Below are 17,889 nucleotides of genomic sequence, written 5' to 3' on the forward strand. Positions count from 1 at the left end.
GCATAAATGAATATATATTTCAAATATATATTACACCGTATTCTAAATTTAGTAAAGAAAAAACTAATGGTTTGTTGATGTAAAATTTGAACACTTATTAAAGTACACAACAAATTATCGATGTGTTCGAGGCACTTAATTGCTATTGCTTTAATAGTGTATCTTGAACAAATAACTACACTAACATCAATTTAAATTTGAAGTCTGTACTTGAAACTAAATTTAATTTCATTCGACAATTTAAAGTGCACAGATACGAGGCAACGAATCCCCTTTTCACCCATCCTAGGCTGATTGCCAAGCTCTTAAGCACAGTTGGGGTGGGGGGAGAGTAAATAAAGCTGCAGAACATTCAGAGGAAGAAACAATGAGCTGTGCTAAGTAGAAGTACACGATAAATTAAAGATGAGTTGGCAAAGACCAACAGCTACAGATACTAAAGGTGAACGAGATGGGGGAGGGGTTACAGGAACAAAAATACTGTTCTGTAAGTGAATAAGTGGGTGTGATAATCATTTAATGGCATTAAGCAAAGGAATTAAAGTGCAACAGAAGGTGTGGCCAGTTAGCCAGCAGCTGTAAAGGAAGCCGTTCTTTCAAGGGACAGCAACAAGACAGTGTAGCTCTGCATCTTGAGGGCAGAGATTGAGGCGGAAGCGGAAGCGAAAGGAGACTGACCTGTCACAAAGGACTTGGGCTGAGCAGAGCGTGTGTGCGAAAAGCAAACTGAGTGCAATTCAAGCTGTTTAATGAGAGAAAGAATTCAATTAAGTATCCTAGCCAGAGGCAGTTTTTATACCCTAGTAGGGCAAATGGGCATACCAGTTTAGTGCGAATGTATGTAACAGCTAGAATGCGGCCTGGCAGAAGATATATATTCTTGAACGGCAGGAGATCAGTCGAACTGCCCGTCAGCTTGTCCGCATGAACGCAAGGATTTCGGAGAGTACAAGAAATAGTATCCCCAAACTAAGTAAGCTTGTTTTTCAGGTCCGTTTAATGGCGAACATCCTTTATTTCCATCTAAAGAAGTAATCTTCGACATTTAATTCTTGTTAATTCGTTCTCGAATCAATTGTCTTCTTTTAGAACTTAGGAATACAGTATTATATAGTAATATACATATAGTATTTAGTTTTCTGTACTGTACAACTGTAAAGTATATTATATCTGACTATTTAATCTTTGTGGTTGTTGTCGTTCACAAATGCATTTTAAATAGCGTATTCACCTAGTTATAGGTTTTATTTGCAGTTAAGCCTAAGAAATTGTTTCTAAGCCTGATGCAGGGTATATAAAAGTCGAGCGCACGCTTCTCGTTTTTTTTTTCTTTAAAAGCTGTTGCATGCATGGAAGGACGGGTGCAAGAGCTTGGTTGGTTGGTTATGCAACACGCTTACATTCCTATGGCATTCAGGCAATGCTAAACACGGCAGTCATCTGTCAGTTTTCAGTTGTCGGCAGCCGAGCGAGTCATGTGTTTAACGAAAGCAACAAAGAATGCATGAGTTATTTGAAATACATGAATATCTCTCTCTCCGTCTCACTTTTGCACATTTTTTCTCTCAATCTTTCTCTCGCTCTCTTTCTCTTTCAACAGCGTGCTGCCTTGCAGCGTCAGTTATGATGCCATCACAGATGCCGCCAACATGCGGGATGACTACAGGTAAGTGCAGAAGTATGTGTATATATTAGTTTTCAGTGGTGTTTTTTTTTTTGTATGTACAAGTATATGGGTATTGTATTGCATCCCTGATCAGTGATTTTCGCAGTCACTAGAGGTAGACTCTCATCGACTCAACATAGATAGTAATTTGATAAAAAAGGGGAAAAAGGGCTGCGGAAATAAAAACAGTGTAACAGCTTTATTTTCTCGTGGGAAGAATGGAAGGAATAATTTCCTCTCAAGCGAATAATATTTAGGGCTGGCAGGAGAAGAATAAATGTAATTTAGAACCAAAAATTATTTTGTGATATTGCTATTTTCCAATATTAATAACACGACTTTCAATTCTATGAATAAATTAAATAGCTTTATAAAGTTATGAATTATGTTTAATAAAATCACTTTCTAAAAAAATGCAATATATAGATGGTCCAACACATCTACAGCACTTATCGAGCATGTGAGTCCAGCTTTAAAATTTATATTTATTTGAATTTATAGAATTCTAATAAATTTTTGTATCTTTTTACATTGACCCATTAATTCATACCTGAAAAGAATAAATACAAATTGCAAGTAGGGCTCATCGATCGATGATTTTTATGTGGTCGAGAATGTAATATTCAGTGACAAATCAGCTCGGAAGTTCTTATACCAAGACTAAAAGTTTTGTTTCCATCAAATTTTTTAAATCTTACAAGATTTTTATTGTGGACTTGGAATTGATATTACTTGGCAACTACAGTCCTAACTTCAAAAAAAAAAAAAAAAAAAAATATATATATATATATATATATATATATAACCTAACACCAAAATATGAATATGAATATATGAATATATATGAATATATATATATATATATATATATATATATATATATATATATATATATATATATATATATATATATATTCATATATATTCATATATTCATATTCATATTTTGGTGTTAGGTTAAATGGAATTTCTTCTTGAATTGCTATTGTTATAGGTTTTCAGAAGCACTGTCAATTTGATTTAGATTCGACGTAAATTGCAGATCGCCCTTTTTCGCTGAGTGTATGTGTGTGCATTGCATTCCATTGTATTGCATCGTGGCGTGCAAAAACCAAAAAACAGTTATGTATGGTTGTCGTTTGTTTTTTTCTTTCAAGTGGTTTTGTAAGGCAGCTAAGCGCCCCACTTCACTAGCTGCCTTGGGGCTTGTTGGCTTTTGTGTCGCTGTAACAGTCAACTCTCTAAAACTAATTTTAGCGCTTTTTACAAGCTACGTGTCAAAGCGATGTCAGTCATTTCATTAACTTTCACTCTCACTCGCAGACTCACTCTCACTCGCAGTATCACTTGCCAGTCAGCGGCCATTGTTTGTCTGTCTGTCTGTCCACAGGCAGTGTGACATTTGCTTTTGCCACGTCGCTTTTTATTGTCTTGTCTAGCCACAGACCGCAGTCCAACGCCCACACACACCCCTAACACCCCATTGTCCTGTCAAGTTTATTACTGCCTCAGAGTGATTGTCCTTAGCTGTGCATGTGTGTGTGTATATATATATATATATTAGGAAGCTGCCGAAATGTACATGCATATGCAAGGTCTGTCTATGACTATTCCTCCCATAAAGCGCTAGTTAAATGAATTTTTGAATGCTAGCTTTATGAGCACAATGGCAGCAGAATGTGTGGGTAGCAAAATATTTTATGCTGGACTGGACAATTAAGGCTGAAAAGATCATAACTACTCGTATGTACGAAATAATTGTAAGGTTAACCGAAATACTTAAGCATTAATTGCAGCCTCTGGGTAATTTGAGGAAACTTTAAAGGCAACTGACTGGTTTAAGGTATTTAATTTGAAGTTTTAAGAAACTCATTCGCAGACATTACAAATTAAGAAGTTGTAACAAAATAAAGGTAATATATATTTATAAACATAATAACTAAATACCTTAAAAAAAGAATTAAAGAAAAGTGCAGACGAACTTATTTGCCTCTGTCCACACACAGTAGTTAAGAAAAGTTAGCTAACATTACGTATACGTCACGATGGCGCACATTTTAGAGCACTGACATGAAGTGGTAGACCACAATTTAGATTGAAATATGCATTTCGCGCAATTGGTAGTAAGTAGTATGGGCCATTTGGAGCATGCTGCTGTAATTACAGTTAGAAGAGCAACCCAACCAGAGGCAACTGTGTAGAGAATAATTTTCACCTTCTGCTCTGCCCATTGAATGTTATGCGCGCTCGTTTATTTATTTACAGCGAGGATGCCGAGGACGAGTCCAAGTGGAACAATTTTGTGGAATCAATTAAATCGAAACTGACCGTCAAGCAGGTGGTGGACGGCGTGCGGGCGGGCGGATCGTTGTCCTTCGACTATTTGCTGCTAATTGTTACCGCCGAGTGAGTGTTCGTTGAGATATAAAAACAAATCGCCGTGCCCAGCAACAGCTGCAGGCCATTCAAAAGCAAACTGCTACCCAATAATGCGTATCTTTCCCCCCACTCTTTTCATTCCATTGTTCAGCTCCCTGGCAGCGCTGGGTCTGGTCGAGAACAACTCTCCGAATATTGTGGCGGCCATGTTGGTTTCGCCGCTTATGGGCCCCGTCATGTCGATTACATTTGGCGCAATTATTTCGGACAGAGAGCTAATGGTAAGAGTCTAGTCTATATGGTATAAGTATTTGGCCGCAACAAATATCGCAAATCCACATGCACTCATGCTCCCAAACTGTTTTCCAACACTGCCGCAAGCCCGTTAAATGGAATTGTCAACACTTTGAGCGAAGTTGCACTTTTTTGACTGATTTATGAGCAAATGACATATGGAAAATAATAAAAATGCACTGAAATTGCTCTGTGCATTGTCCCCAACCCAGCCTCCTCTTCCATCTGTGTCACTGTCTCTGACTCTGACTCTGTCAAAACTCACACAAAGCTGGACAAAAAAAAAATACAAAAATATATATATGACAAGAGTCGAGAGTGTCAAATGGTTGGTGGTCCTGTGGTTCGTTGACTGCTGGGGGTGATGAAAAATGTCTGCTGACAGCTTTTGTGTTTCAACATTTATCATCGCTATTGTGGTAAATGGCAATGTTGCTAAATTGTTTATTGACAAGAATATTTGACTCGCACTTTATACAGTCATCCATGCGTGGGGAGAATTGTTTATAGAAAAGAAAATGTCTACAGCAAATAAGTATTTAAAAGCTCTTCAAATATTGTTTTGTAATAATTGCAGCAACTTTTCAAAGGTCATGGACATTTTGGAAAAAACCAATAAAATTGTTATATTACAAATAAAGTTATGAGAGAAAGTATTTATAGATTGCAAATACGTGTATTTAGCTACATTTAGAATATTGTTTTGCAACAATTACGGAAACTTTTTAATAGCCATTAAATGAAATTCTTGGGGAAAATTCATTCACCTTTATAGAGTACTAATACTTTTCGAGTATTGTTTTGCAATAATTTCATTTAATGGAATTCTAGGAAAAAAGTATTTACATTGTTCCATTCCGCTTAATTGTAACATTACTGCAGAAATTATTCGAGGAAGTATTTAGAGAGTAGCAATAGTCTTTAAATTAATATTCTTTTGCAATTGAATGAAATTTGTAGCAAAAGCATTTATACTGTCTCATTCCAATTCATTGAATCCTTACTGAATCAATTATTTCCTATTGAGTGGAATTGCAACACATTGAAAATTGAAAGGAACACTTTTTTAGGGTGCATTTGTATGAGTGCTTCGAAGACATTTGCTAAAAAGTTATCAAAAAGAATTAAATGTGCGTATTTAAGAAACTACACAACACAAAAGAGCTCTAATGTTAAAGTGTACTGGGAAAAATTTGCAAATAAATTTGTATTCCTATACGTGAAAAGTAAAGTTTTCTTTAGGTCGGCATTAGAACATTGTTCGGAGATTTTTTTATAATGTTAAAATTAATATATTACTTTTTTATTAATATGTATTTACATATAACTTTTTATCATTTTTTAATTTCGAGTTTGTCTACAAGTCCATTTTCTAAAGTCCTTCACCCGTTCCACTTTCCATTCCAGTTTTTTCAAAAAATATCTATTATTATTCAATTTGTTTTGTGCATCTTATTGCAAAATGTTTATGCTATAGTAGTGCGATTCAAATCCAATCTTGCACTAGCTTTGATTGTCAACAAATGCCCGTTTCATATCTGCTTTTTTCAATTTAAATGTTGCCATTGCTGTAGGATATAATAGTTAAATGTTGATCAAAATCTAGTATATGTTGAAATATTATATAGAAGCAACACAAAAATATTTGCATTGTAATAGCCTTAGAAGGCAAGATTGTCAAAAGATTCCAATAATTAATTGAGCTAATTACGCTATTAATTAATTAATTATTGTGCCTTTCTTGAAACTTTAAAAAGTTGTGTGCAAATTATGTGTCACTCAGATTTAAATATCTTTAAAGTTCGTAAATTATTCACACACCTCTGCTTAGTTAAAGCATATAAATCTCCCAAGCTTGAAAGCGATTCGAGTACCCATACCGATCAGTACCTTTTGCTGTAATATTTAGCCATCTATATATAGCAGCCCCTGAAAGTTGCAAAAAGTGCCAACTAAGCTCCTTAAAATTTAGGAAAGCCCCACTTTTGGCATTATCAAATAAAATGATAAGCCAAAATAAAACTCAACTTCAGATGCGATGTTGTTGACGCCGTCAAAAGTGCCATAATTGTCAACAGCAACAACAACAACAACACCGTCAAGTAGAAGGGACCTTCAATTATAAAAGAACACTTGGCGCCGCGTCAAAGATAAGACTTGGTTCCACTTCTATTTCTTTCTCCAAAGCATTTTCCGCAGAAGCGGCTTTAAGATTGAAGAAGACTGAGTGTGTAAGCCAAAGTAAATAAAAGCTGTCAAAAAGATGAAATAAAGCAAACATTTTTCGCAACCACCCAGTTCTAATGAGTGAGAGGAGCATGCAGACAGCCTATGGGCTGTGTGTATAAGTTTGGTGGTAGTGGGTGGGCGAGTGGTGTTAAGGGGGAGACCGGTGGAAGTGCCGCCTGGGGGCATGCCTTACTGCCTGTTTGCTGACACAATTTTACAGACGGCACGGCATTTACATAGACACACATAATATGTAGGTATGTGTTAATGTTTGTGTATGGTGTAGAGGCATAGCGGTATAGAGGTGTCTTGACTGCTATTTGACATTTGTGTCATCGTCTACTTCAATTAAATTTTAATTGAAATGAAAATATACTTTTTGGTCGCTTCACTCCATTTTCGTGAAGTAGCTCGAGTTTTTTCTGTACGCCAACAGGGTGTGTCATGCATATAAGAATATACAATTCTTAAAAAGCAAAACAGAGCCAGAAAAGTGTGCCCGTTTTCAAGTGAAAAGCAATTACAGTGTTTCATTTGGTTTCGGGATGCTTCTAGCATTGAATGGAAATAAAACACAATTAAAATTCAGAGTATTTCAGTTTAATTTTAAATTAAATGTGGTCGGGCCATCCGCTTTGATAAGCCATGGCAAGCGGAACATTAAACTTGATTTTGTTTTAACGAAAATATCAGTTCACAGCAACTACCAATGCCAGCCAAGTATTTTGAAAATTTGCCGAACAATTTTTTAGAAATTAGGACAAAAGGCCAATTTAAAATATTTTATAATAACATGAACGCAAACGCGTCTTCTGTGTGTGTGTGTGTGTAAGGTTTATATATGAATTTATAGGCGGACGGTCTAAAAATAATGTCAACAAGCAAAAATAACGACGAAACTAAAATCATTTAAATTTGTTGGCTGACGAAAAATTCCAAAAATAAGTATATGAGAAAAATATTTGCCTTCCCTGTTATGTCTACCGATTGGCAGAATTTGTGGACAAAGGATGGAATGCATGTACAGTGTGTACAGTGTATACATATTACGTATACGCAACATGGGTTTTAAAATGCAAATACTTTTACGTCGTTTCCAAATTATTTGTGAAAGTACTGGAATTATTTTTTGAGAAAGAAAAGCTGCCTTTTAAGCCTATGTGCCTTTTTTGTTGGTCTTTTCCAGCTGTTAGACTTCACAAATTCATCATTTCGAGCGTGGAAATATTCAAAATATGTTGAAAGACTGCATACCAATAATACCTTTTAAGCATACCAAATTGGAAGTGCGGTAAAATGGAAAGATTTATTTGCAATGAAGAGAATTTTTCACATTGCTGAAAAAATACCCAAATAGACAGTTTGCACAAAATGTTGACTTTAGGATTGCACGAAAAACTGATAAAATTGATTTAAAAACGTAATAAAAAACATTTTCTTTACATTTGTATGGCAATGATTTAATTTATTAAATCATTTCTATTAACATTTCTATTGATGTGCTCAGAATATAATGCTTAACTCAACCGATAATCATTATTTTTGAGCACAAATAATGATTATTCGAGTAATATTTGTTGCTTACAAATAAAACTCAAGCTGCATTTTCTCTTTATGGACAAATTTTTTTAAGAATATATAAAGGATCGTCTCTTATATCAGAGAGATAATTAGCTTAGAATTTCAATTAAAATGTATATTTTTTTTATTAAACTTGCGTGTAGTAATTCTAAACCTACTTACTTACATATATATAACAAAAATCTGTAATGGGTTTGTTTACGAAAATGGCATATTACGCAACCAATTACATTGAAAGCATTTTTGTACTTGAAAATATATGTATATGGCTTAATAACTATTACTACTCGTAAACTTCCTTTCATATTACGTATACGCGATGTGGCAATGTTGTCAATTGCTATCAAATGTGCAAAAGTTGAAACATATTTACCTGCTTGACAAGAAATTAACACAAAAGCTTAATTCCATTTAGTCGCCTGCTTAGTGACTGCTGCCAAGCAAGTGGCGCAAGCATTTTAAACAGCGCATTTCACTTTGCAACTTTTTAACTAAATTCAACAATTGTGCGCTTGTTAAACGCCAGACGACGACGACGACTACGACGTTGCAGTCTTAGCACCTCCCCCTATCCAGCCGCAATCCTTTTTGTATGCGTGCTGTGAGCGCAGTTGCAAAAGAAGCGTTCAACTACTTGCTAGAGAGTGTGTCTGAACTCGCAACGTTTTCGTGACGATGACGATGGCGGCGGCGGCGGCGGCAGCGGCAACGACCGGCAATGGAATGTTGTTGTCGTTGGAGAGGAGGGCGACATCATGTGGCTGACATTAGAACATTTTTCTTTGTGAGGGTTGCCAGCGAACAGCCAACAAACGCAACAAAAACAACAACAACAACGATTCTGCATGCTTGCAGTATTTGGGTTAACATGTCACGCACCCACTCGCTTTATTTTTTGTGCGCTTCAAAGTATGCAACATTATAGTTTAAAGTGTCACTGACTTGTGCGTCAGTTGGCGTTTAACAAGTCGCTCCCACACACTCACACGCTCACTCACCAACTCGCCAGCCCCCCAACTCCCTTTCTACACTTGCCGCTAACCAGAGCTGGCAACTCTTGAGTATCGGAAAAAACTAGATCAAGAGTTGAAAAAAGCTCAAAATAGTAGCTACAGAAATTAAGTTACTCGCAAAAGGCTCATTTCTCATTAAAACTCTTTGTTTGCGTTGGTGTAAAGGCCAATAGCCATCTTTATATTTTAAACAAAAGAAGACCAACCACAGGATATTGGCATGTTTAAATTACATCCATTTTTAAATTACATCATAATCTTCAAGCATATTCTACAGTAATTCGAAAATAATGTAAATAATTTGATTTTTTTTTTATATATAGTAGTTATATACAGGGTGCGCCATCTTTTATGTCGGTATGTAAATATTGAATAACTTTGTCATTAGTAAACCGATTGAACCGAAAAATTAGTCTGAAGAAATTGTACAGAACCAAATTAAATAAAAATATCTCATACTTGAAAATCGGTTGTTTATTTTCAAAGATATTCAATGTTTACATACCGACATAAAAGATGGCGCACCCTGTAGATTTAAGTGCAACCTTATAGATATATCCTATGGACAATCCTTGTATTCCCCTTTAATGTACAACTAGCTTAATCAGCTACCACATTAGATAGCAGTACTCCTCTTAATAATATATATTTTAAATTTTTAATAAAAACAAAGAAGCTCCTTTTATTCTGCATGAATCTTGCCAGTTGCAATTTCTGCTATTTTCCTTGCAATCTGTAATAAGAAAAAGTCTAGAACAGCCGAAAAATGGCTAATACAAGTATGGTAGCATCGGCGCTAACGGAACAGCTCAGCAACCAACTCGTACTCATTCTCTCTCTTTTTTTCTCTTTTTTTCTCTTTTTTTCATTCTCCTCTGGCCTACTCTACTGCAGCGCGTTGGCTTTATAAGTCTGGCTCTGGGTATGTTCATCTCCTGTCTGTTTGGTTTCATTTTCGGTCTAATTTTGGGCACCACGGAAATGCCTTGGGGTCAGAATGCCGATTGGCCCACGGAGGAGATGCGAGGCAGGTGAGTAAATGGCTCGAAATTGCTGTTCAATCAATGCCGCATAGATTAGAAAAATTCGTCACGTTCTAAATGTGAATTACTCGTATGTCTAATCAAGTGCTAATCACATATTCCAGATACACTCAATTGTTTGCAAATGAATTTCCATGTAATTGAATCGTTTTGAGTTTCAATTGTTTGCTCGTGCGCGTGCCTTTTCATTTAGAGCTTTTTGTGTACCAAACTACCTACCTGTTAGGTTACTTTGATTGCATTTAATTAAATGGCGTTCTTGATTTCAATTTCATGTTAATTTCGTTGTTATTGTTGTTGACTGCCCGTCTTTGAAATGCAGTAACCACGCGCCACCTTCAAAATAATGCAATAAGCAAAGCAAAGCAATGCCATTCATACGAAATATGGCGTAAGGCATTTTTCCAACTCACAATCATCAAAATCAAATGAAATATGAACTCGGAACTCAATTCGGCTTTGTTGGCAAGGCTTTGTTCCCGTTACTGATAGGTGGGGGGTACGTAGTAGGAGCTTTGAAAATAATAATGCTATTTTTTTTTCATTCTGCTTTTTTTTGGTTCGCTGGTTCCGCTGACAATACATTTTCATTACTTCTTACAATTCTAGAAATTAAATTGTTCCCCACAACTGGAAAACAATAGGCACCTCAAAGAAATCGTTTAGATGAAATGCCATTGAATTATTGTAACTAGGAAATACGTATATCTGCAACAGTAATTACATGAATAAAATATTTGAGTTGCTGTAACTCTTACAAATGCTTTTCAGATGCAATTGTAATGCGATGAAATTTCAGTATAAAGCAACCAGTTATTTGTAACTAGCAAAGTACCTTTTGAATGGGTTTCTACACTAAATCTAATAATATTTACTGAAATTATTAGTTCACTTATTAAAATATTAACTGTGATGGAATAATTTCGTCATTGCCTTGGTGGATCTTTCAGGCTTTTAATAAGCTGGTGTTTCTTAAATATCAAGAAAGTGCAATTATAAATGCCATTGTATATATTGATATACTTTTTCCCACTCAAGTTTGAAGACAACTTAAATTTTTTATTTTTAAATAAATCTTAGTCTTTGTTAGGAAAGAAAAGAGATTTTGTGTTTAATTTCACGCATTTTTTAAGCTTACGATACGCAGCAGAGTGAAGCGAATTTCGAAAGAGCCGTAATACACTTACGGTTCTCTCAAATACTCCACTTTACTGTCAAGCGAGAAAAAGCCAAGCTATCATCTAATTGCCTGCCAGCTAGGCTTAGACTTCGACAAAATCAAAATCCATTAAGTGCGTTAATTACGCGCATATCGTGGAAGAGCGTCGCGACGCCTCGAACTTCAGGCACTTCGCAACTTAAAGGCTGTTGAAAATCTATGGGCGAAAAAGTAACAAATTACTTGCAAATAATTCAACTAATCTGAGTTGTCGTGCAATGTGAGTTAAGCATCGGTCCTCCGGCCCCTGTCTTTTGGGCTTACCTACTTGAGTGTCTATATATGAGCTCACATTTATTACGGCTTCGTTTTTGCGCCTCTCTCCTCCCTTCTCTTTCTCTCTCTCTGTCTCTCCCTCTCTCAGGCAACACAAAGCGCACATCTTTGAGTTGCCACGCGCCGCAGACGTAAATCTCTCACACCATTCACCGACTGTGGCAGCAACAGCAGCAGCAGCAGCAGTGATGGGAAAATAGGCTTAGGCTCACGCACACTCGCACTCGCACTTTCCCTCTCACGCCCACACGCCCACATGGCCATGCAACAACAGCAGCAACAATAAATTAAGCTCAGCCACAGCTCGCCGGAAGTTGTGTGAAATGAATGTGCGTCGGCAATTGTGTTAATTGCACAAAATAAATTGTTAAAATAATAATACGCATTGTGGGAGCATGAGCTGAGCACAACGAACGATCTACCAGCTAAGACTATGAGTATTTGGCCCAAAAGATACAGTGAGAACAGCCTAAGCTGACTCCACAGTTGACCAACACATTGTGCCAATTTATATACAACTTTTTCTGAGTTCAGATCTCGCTCTTATTATCTCTGCAATGCAAATACGTTTTTGATGCTTTTATGCTTCAATCTCATATTTTTAAGCTCTCCATCTACGTTTGGAAGCTTTTTATTCCACTAAACGATATTACAATGTTTGAAGATAGTTAACTAGCCAGAGGCTACTGTATAAATCGGAGCTTCTATATACACAGTTAAAATAAAGAGAGACCAGTCTTAAGAAACTGAATTTTAGATTAATAGATATGGAAGCATTTCTTTTAAATAGCAAATATTTTTGCACTACTTCATAAATGGGAGCTTTGTAGAAAACAAATCATAAACGACTAATATAATTTAATTTAATTTAATTTAAATTTAGAATAAATTTTTTGGAAGAAAGCATGTTCAAATCGTTATTGTTTGTTACACAATTACCATTTTTTCACATTGGAATCCAAAACATAAAAACTTATATTGATACGTTTTCGCTAATAGTCTGTCTTAAGAATTAAAGCATTAATTTGAATTACTTAATACTAATATTAATAATTCCAATAATATGCAGCCTCCAACATTTCGATGGTAGTTGGACTAGCAAGTAATTTTTTTTTTAAACTGATTTGTAATAACTTTTTCATGACGAGAGCTTTGAAAACGTACCAGGGGCAGTTTATAGTATATTAAGAAACCAGCTGTTTGAAGAATGCTTCTAAGACTCTGAAGAATGATTTTTTGTTTTAAATTCAAAAGTAAAGCTAAGCTTTAATTCTAAACCTACTGCGAGTTGTTAGTTTTTTCTTGAGCTACATCTTTTTTCTGAGTGCATAAATGTTTATATGTACATGGAGTATATAATTAAGTGGCTTTGTCTTGTGCATTATTGTTTCGCAAGCAACTGTGTCTGTCGCTCTTCGTGAGTGTTGGTCCTGGGCTTGGGCATGGGCTTGGGTCTGAGGCTGGGCCTCGGTCGATGGCTCGTGCACACAATGGTCAAACATACAAATCATCAACATAATAATAATAATGAAAGCCGCTTCTATAGCGCTGATTGCGCGCCTAGTCGCTTGTCTCTGTCCCTCTGTCTGTGCGTACGTGTGTTTGTAATGGCCTCCACTGCGGCAATTGGCATTTGGAACCATAGGGAAGCTCTACCTCTCTACCTCAATCTCACGGCCATTGTGTGCACGTAATTGTGTCACGTGGCCTGTGAAAATAGCGTCAAAGCGTCGCAGCTCGTTGGGCTGACTCTGACTCTGCCACTGGTTTTGGCTTATATGGATTTGGACAGGGACTGATAATGGAATTTGCAAAGGCCATAAAAATGTGGAGCATGGGTCGAAAGAAAGGGACAGATTAGCGGATTGAACGAGATAGGGAAGCAACGCTTGAATTTAACTGACTTCCAACGTCTCTTTGCTAAATATTCTGCAGATAAATGGGCCAGCAAACCGAACCTTGGAATTACCAAAATAAAACGATCAGTATGCGGGCATACTAAATTCAAAGTTGGACATGAAGCGAGCAGACAGAAAGCGAGTAAAGCGACTAAAGGTGTGGTCCAGACATGGAAAGAATTTGCATAGCAGCCGAATACATTTTAGAAAGTCTTTAAAACGAACTGCTTTTATTCCTGTAAGGCAATTGTACTGTTTTAATTATTGCGATTTATTTTTATACTAATCTAAGGGCACTTTAACAAAAAATGCAGAAATATCCCTCTACGCTATAACAGAATTATCCCTGTTATTATTTTAACTAAATTGAAATCAAATTAAGAACATGAAATGCATTTTAATGTTTCTTATTTTATAAATAATCTGTTTTAAAATTTATTCTCTGTCTATTTTTATAATAATTTTCAATTTTATTTATTAAACAAGTATGTTCAGCAAAAAGTAGTTAGATTTTATATTTTTTCAAAACATTTAATTGCTTGCTTCGCATGAAATGAATGAAACGATAAAATAAAATCCCATTTGAAAATATAGCATAGCATATAGTCCTCAAAAAAGTAGAAACTTTTCAAATGTAACATTTTCCAACCATCAGATACATTTGTAAGCCAGCGCTAAACAAAATTAAATTTATGCTACTTTACAACATGGGCGTGGCAGACAGACACAGAGAGGGGGGAGGTGACCACGCCCACCTACGCCAGCACAGCGTGTCACATGCAAATTAACAAAAATAATCACAGCAAGTGGAGGCTGCGGCATTGGGCGTGTCCGACTGCATTTCTAGCTGGCTGGATGGCTGGCTGCAGTCTCTGAACGTTAGTTGGTTTGTTTAAGTGGCTGACTACCTAGTATATATGTGTGTGTGTGTGTGTGTGTGTGTCTATGTGTCTGTGTGTGTGTGCATGTTTTTGTTAGGTGCGGGGCATGCATATTTCATGGCTGGTGTTCTGCGTGTGAATATTACATTTTAAAGCGAACAAAATTGCGTTGCTCGGCACTTAAACTGCAATTGAAGCGACCGCAGCTGTTTTAGGTTTTGGGCGCAGTGGTGGCCTTTGTTTATGTTGATTTCAGTTATTCAGATATGTGCGAAAACATATTAATTTTGTATTCAGCACACTAGAGAACATGGCAAACAATAACATTAGCTAAAAATTTCGTGTTTTATCTAGCGAGCGAACAGATGAAATGTTCAATCAATAATTAAGCGAATTTACTGCATAAACCTTTTGCTATGCATCTGATGTATAGCCGTTTTATTGAAAATTCATTGGAGATGGGGTATGGAAATTTTCAGCTAGATTAAATAAAGCTGTTGTTCCAAAAAAAAGAGCAAGCTTTACTAAAAGCTAATTATTGTTATGAGAGTAAGCATGTTTACAGCATATTTTCTGCTCGATACGTTGAGCGCTTGAATCAGGCAGACGGAGCTATTGAACGAATACAGGCGGACCAGAGATATAACAGCTTTAAAAGCGTCTTAGTTACTGTTTAAAATAAAAGTTTTCTAGCAGTGTTTGGTGTAAGCTCTAAAGAATTTGTTGTCTGCGTCAATAAACCCATACCGGTCACTTGCAATTTTAAAGTTCTTAATTAAAATATACTTGTAGTTATTTGAAACGATAAACGCTTGCCTCGTCTGTTGGATGGCTTCTTTGCAGGCCATTGGTGGCTACAACTGCTTTGTCAAACACAGATTTGAATAAAGTTTATTGGTAAATACGTACATACAGCTCTAAGTATTCTTATAACATCCTAAACTCCAAGTTAAAGCTAAGCTGGCATGTGCAATGTTTGCATTGAACTCATTTTATTAAGTGCAAGTAGATATGGGTGTACGAACTTAGAAGCACTTTTAATTAGAAAAAAGTGCTGCCTTAGCAGTTAAAAAATATTGAATAATTGCAGCCAGCTGTGTCCTTTTCGCGTAGATAAAACATTCCATGATTATGTGGCTGCTTAGCTTAAAACAATACTCTTCAGCTAAGTACTGTTTATACTTGTATATTTGAAATCAACTTAGTCACACTTCTCTTTTCCATAACCAAGCCAAGTTTCTGGTCAAGTGTTTATTAAGTGTGTCACATAAATGGCGTACAATGTTATTTTTCTCAGCTTACTAAATACGCATTATCTTTACAGCTTTAAGTGTAACTTGAATACATTTTGCTCTAATCAACTGTCAGAATGAAATATAGAAATGCGAAAGCAAATGTTGTTGATCGACAGTATTCATTCATCAAGCATTTGATTCTCATCTCATATTCAACAGAAAGCTTTGCTTAACTTTTTTGAAAACATAATTGAGCGTAAATTGGCAGCCGTAATGAAGTTGTAGGGCGCATATAAAATGTAAAGTACTTAATTCTGTTTGACAGTCGCGGCAGAAATCACGACTACGCACACCTAGCCATTTACATCCCCTCCCTTTCCATGCACCGCAGACAGGACCTGGCGCCATTAATCACGTAAAGTTACTTCAAGTTGCAAAGTGAGAGGAAAAAAATGAATGAATGTTGAAAAATCTGAAAATTTCCATGTAGGCACAAATGAGGCGCATGAATCAAAAAAATAAAATAAAGGGAAAGAATGTTGTGGGACGAAGTAGAAAGCGGCTCGTGAAAAGTTTACAAACATTATTCACATAGAAATGACTTGCGAGCCAAAACCAAATACCGGCGACATTGTGGCGGAAATGATAACAAAAGCCGCTGACACTTGACAAAGTTGCAAGGCGAGAAGTACAAAAAAAAAAAAAAAAAAAAAAAAAAAAAAAAATGGCCGCAAAAAGGTGGAAGTGAAGCACCACCTGGCGGGCGAGCGACAGCCATGCTGACAGGCAGGCAGACAGACAGACAGGTTGGGCAGATAAGCGACCGCCAAACTCGACGGTGGCAGAGGCAGCGACGTCACAGCCAGCTGCGACTTCATTTGCAGAAACGCGGTCAGCGCCCACAATACCGAGCACCGCCACCTCACCTGTCACTCTCTCGCTCTCCCCTTCTCGCCGCCCCCTTCTCTCTCTTTCAGCTTGTCATTCTTTATCATTTTTTTGGGCGGCTTTTAATTAATTTTTAGCATTTTACACTTTGCTTTTCATAAATTTTTCAAACTCCTCTCATACCACTCTTTTTTATATTTTTTAGGGGTAACGTACGCGCCTTATGGATGGGTGTGCTTTGGGCTCTCACATCTGGCACTGGCGTTGCGGTGGCTTTGCTGCAAGGATCGGCAGGCCCGCTGATTGGCGTTGCCATATCGGCCTCGCTGTTGCCACCCGTTGTGAATTGTGTGAGTATTGAAGTGTGCAGCAAAACAAGCATAATAAGCTAACAATTCCCTGTAATTGGTAAGCCGATACTACAAAACATACTATATAGTATATAAGTATACACACACACACACACACACACACACACTTGTAAACACATGCAACGAGAGGAAAATAGGAAATTTGTTGACAATGTATGCTGCTTATTGTTTTGGTTATTTGTGTAACGGCTTTTGCATATTACGCAATAAATATTGCACGACCTTGAACAATGCTTACGATACGATAACATGGCATCGTCAATTTAATTTTGTTGCGCAAAAACAATTTTAACGACATGTTAAAAAGCACTTCAAGGCTAAGTCAGGCAGGCAGGCACTGGAGGCAGTAAAGCGCACAAGCAATTTGTGTCAGCAGCTCTCAATATGTTTAACAAGCAAACAAAATTTAAAAAAATCAATTCAATTATATAAAATCAATCATTGGCTGGCGCGTGAAATGTTGGTGGAGTATTTCAACAATTCTTCTCTAAGGAAGGCACTTCGATTTGGTCAGACAATCTATGCAAATTATGCAAAGGATTGAGTCCATTACAGTTTCGAATATATATTGTACTCGCTTATCAATTTAAGCTGACTTTTGACTGTTCTACTATACAATTTGATTAAAAGCATATTTCCATATGACATTAGAAGCTAGCTTCATTTTTTGAGTAGTGAGTCATCCTTCATACCCCAATAGCTCAGAAAGACCTTCACCATTAACTTATCTGCCACGTCTACACGTCTATCTGTCCCCCACTTTTAACAGCTTCAATAGCTTACAACCCACACACAATTAAAAATATTTCACATTCTAGACTAATGCCCCTATCCGTAGATTTCCATAAGTCTGTATAAAGATAATCACAATCGTCATAAAAGAGTTTCATTTTGAAAGTTAGAAGCTATTAACAAA

The 17,889-nt window shown here is 36.5% G+C and overlaps 2 protein-coding genes across 2 annotated transcripts in view; one reads left to right on the forward strand and one right to left on the reverse strand.

Annotated features, from left to right (window-relative positions):
- Positions 1 to 17,889, reverse strand: part of LOC115626071 — a 130,095-nt gene that overhangs the window by 70,144 nt on the left and 42,062 nt on the right. The window lies entirely within an intron of this gene.
- The window catches only part of LOC115625666, a 41,397-nt gene that overhangs the window by 9,763 nt on the left and 13,745 nt on the right, over positions 1 to 17,889 (forward strand). The window contains exons 4-8 of the mRNA XM_030520802.1: positions 1,601 to 1,666; positions 3,932 to 4,072; positions 4,197 to 4,326; positions 10,057 to 10,193; positions 16,808 to 16,952. Of these exons, the coding sequence (XP_030376662.1) occupies positions 1,601 to 1,666; positions 3,932 to 4,072; positions 4,197 to 4,326; positions 10,057 to 10,193; positions 16,808 to 16,952 (619 nt within the window). The remainder of the gene's footprint in view (positions 1 to 1,600; positions 1,667 to 3,931; positions 4,073 to 4,196; positions 4,327 to 10,056; positions 10,194 to 16,807; positions 16,953 to 17,889) is intronic.

Source organism: Scaptodrosophila lebanonensis, unplaced genomic scaffold (assembly GCF_003285725.1).
Source record: "Scaptodrosophila lebanonensis strain 11010-0011.00,11010-0021.00 unplaced genomic scaffold, SlebRS2 tig00000080-arrow-pilon, whole genome shotgun sequence".
Lineage (NCBI taxonomy): Eukaryota > Metazoa > Arthropoda > Insecta > Diptera > Drosophilidae > Scaptodrosophila > Scaptodrosophila lebanonensis.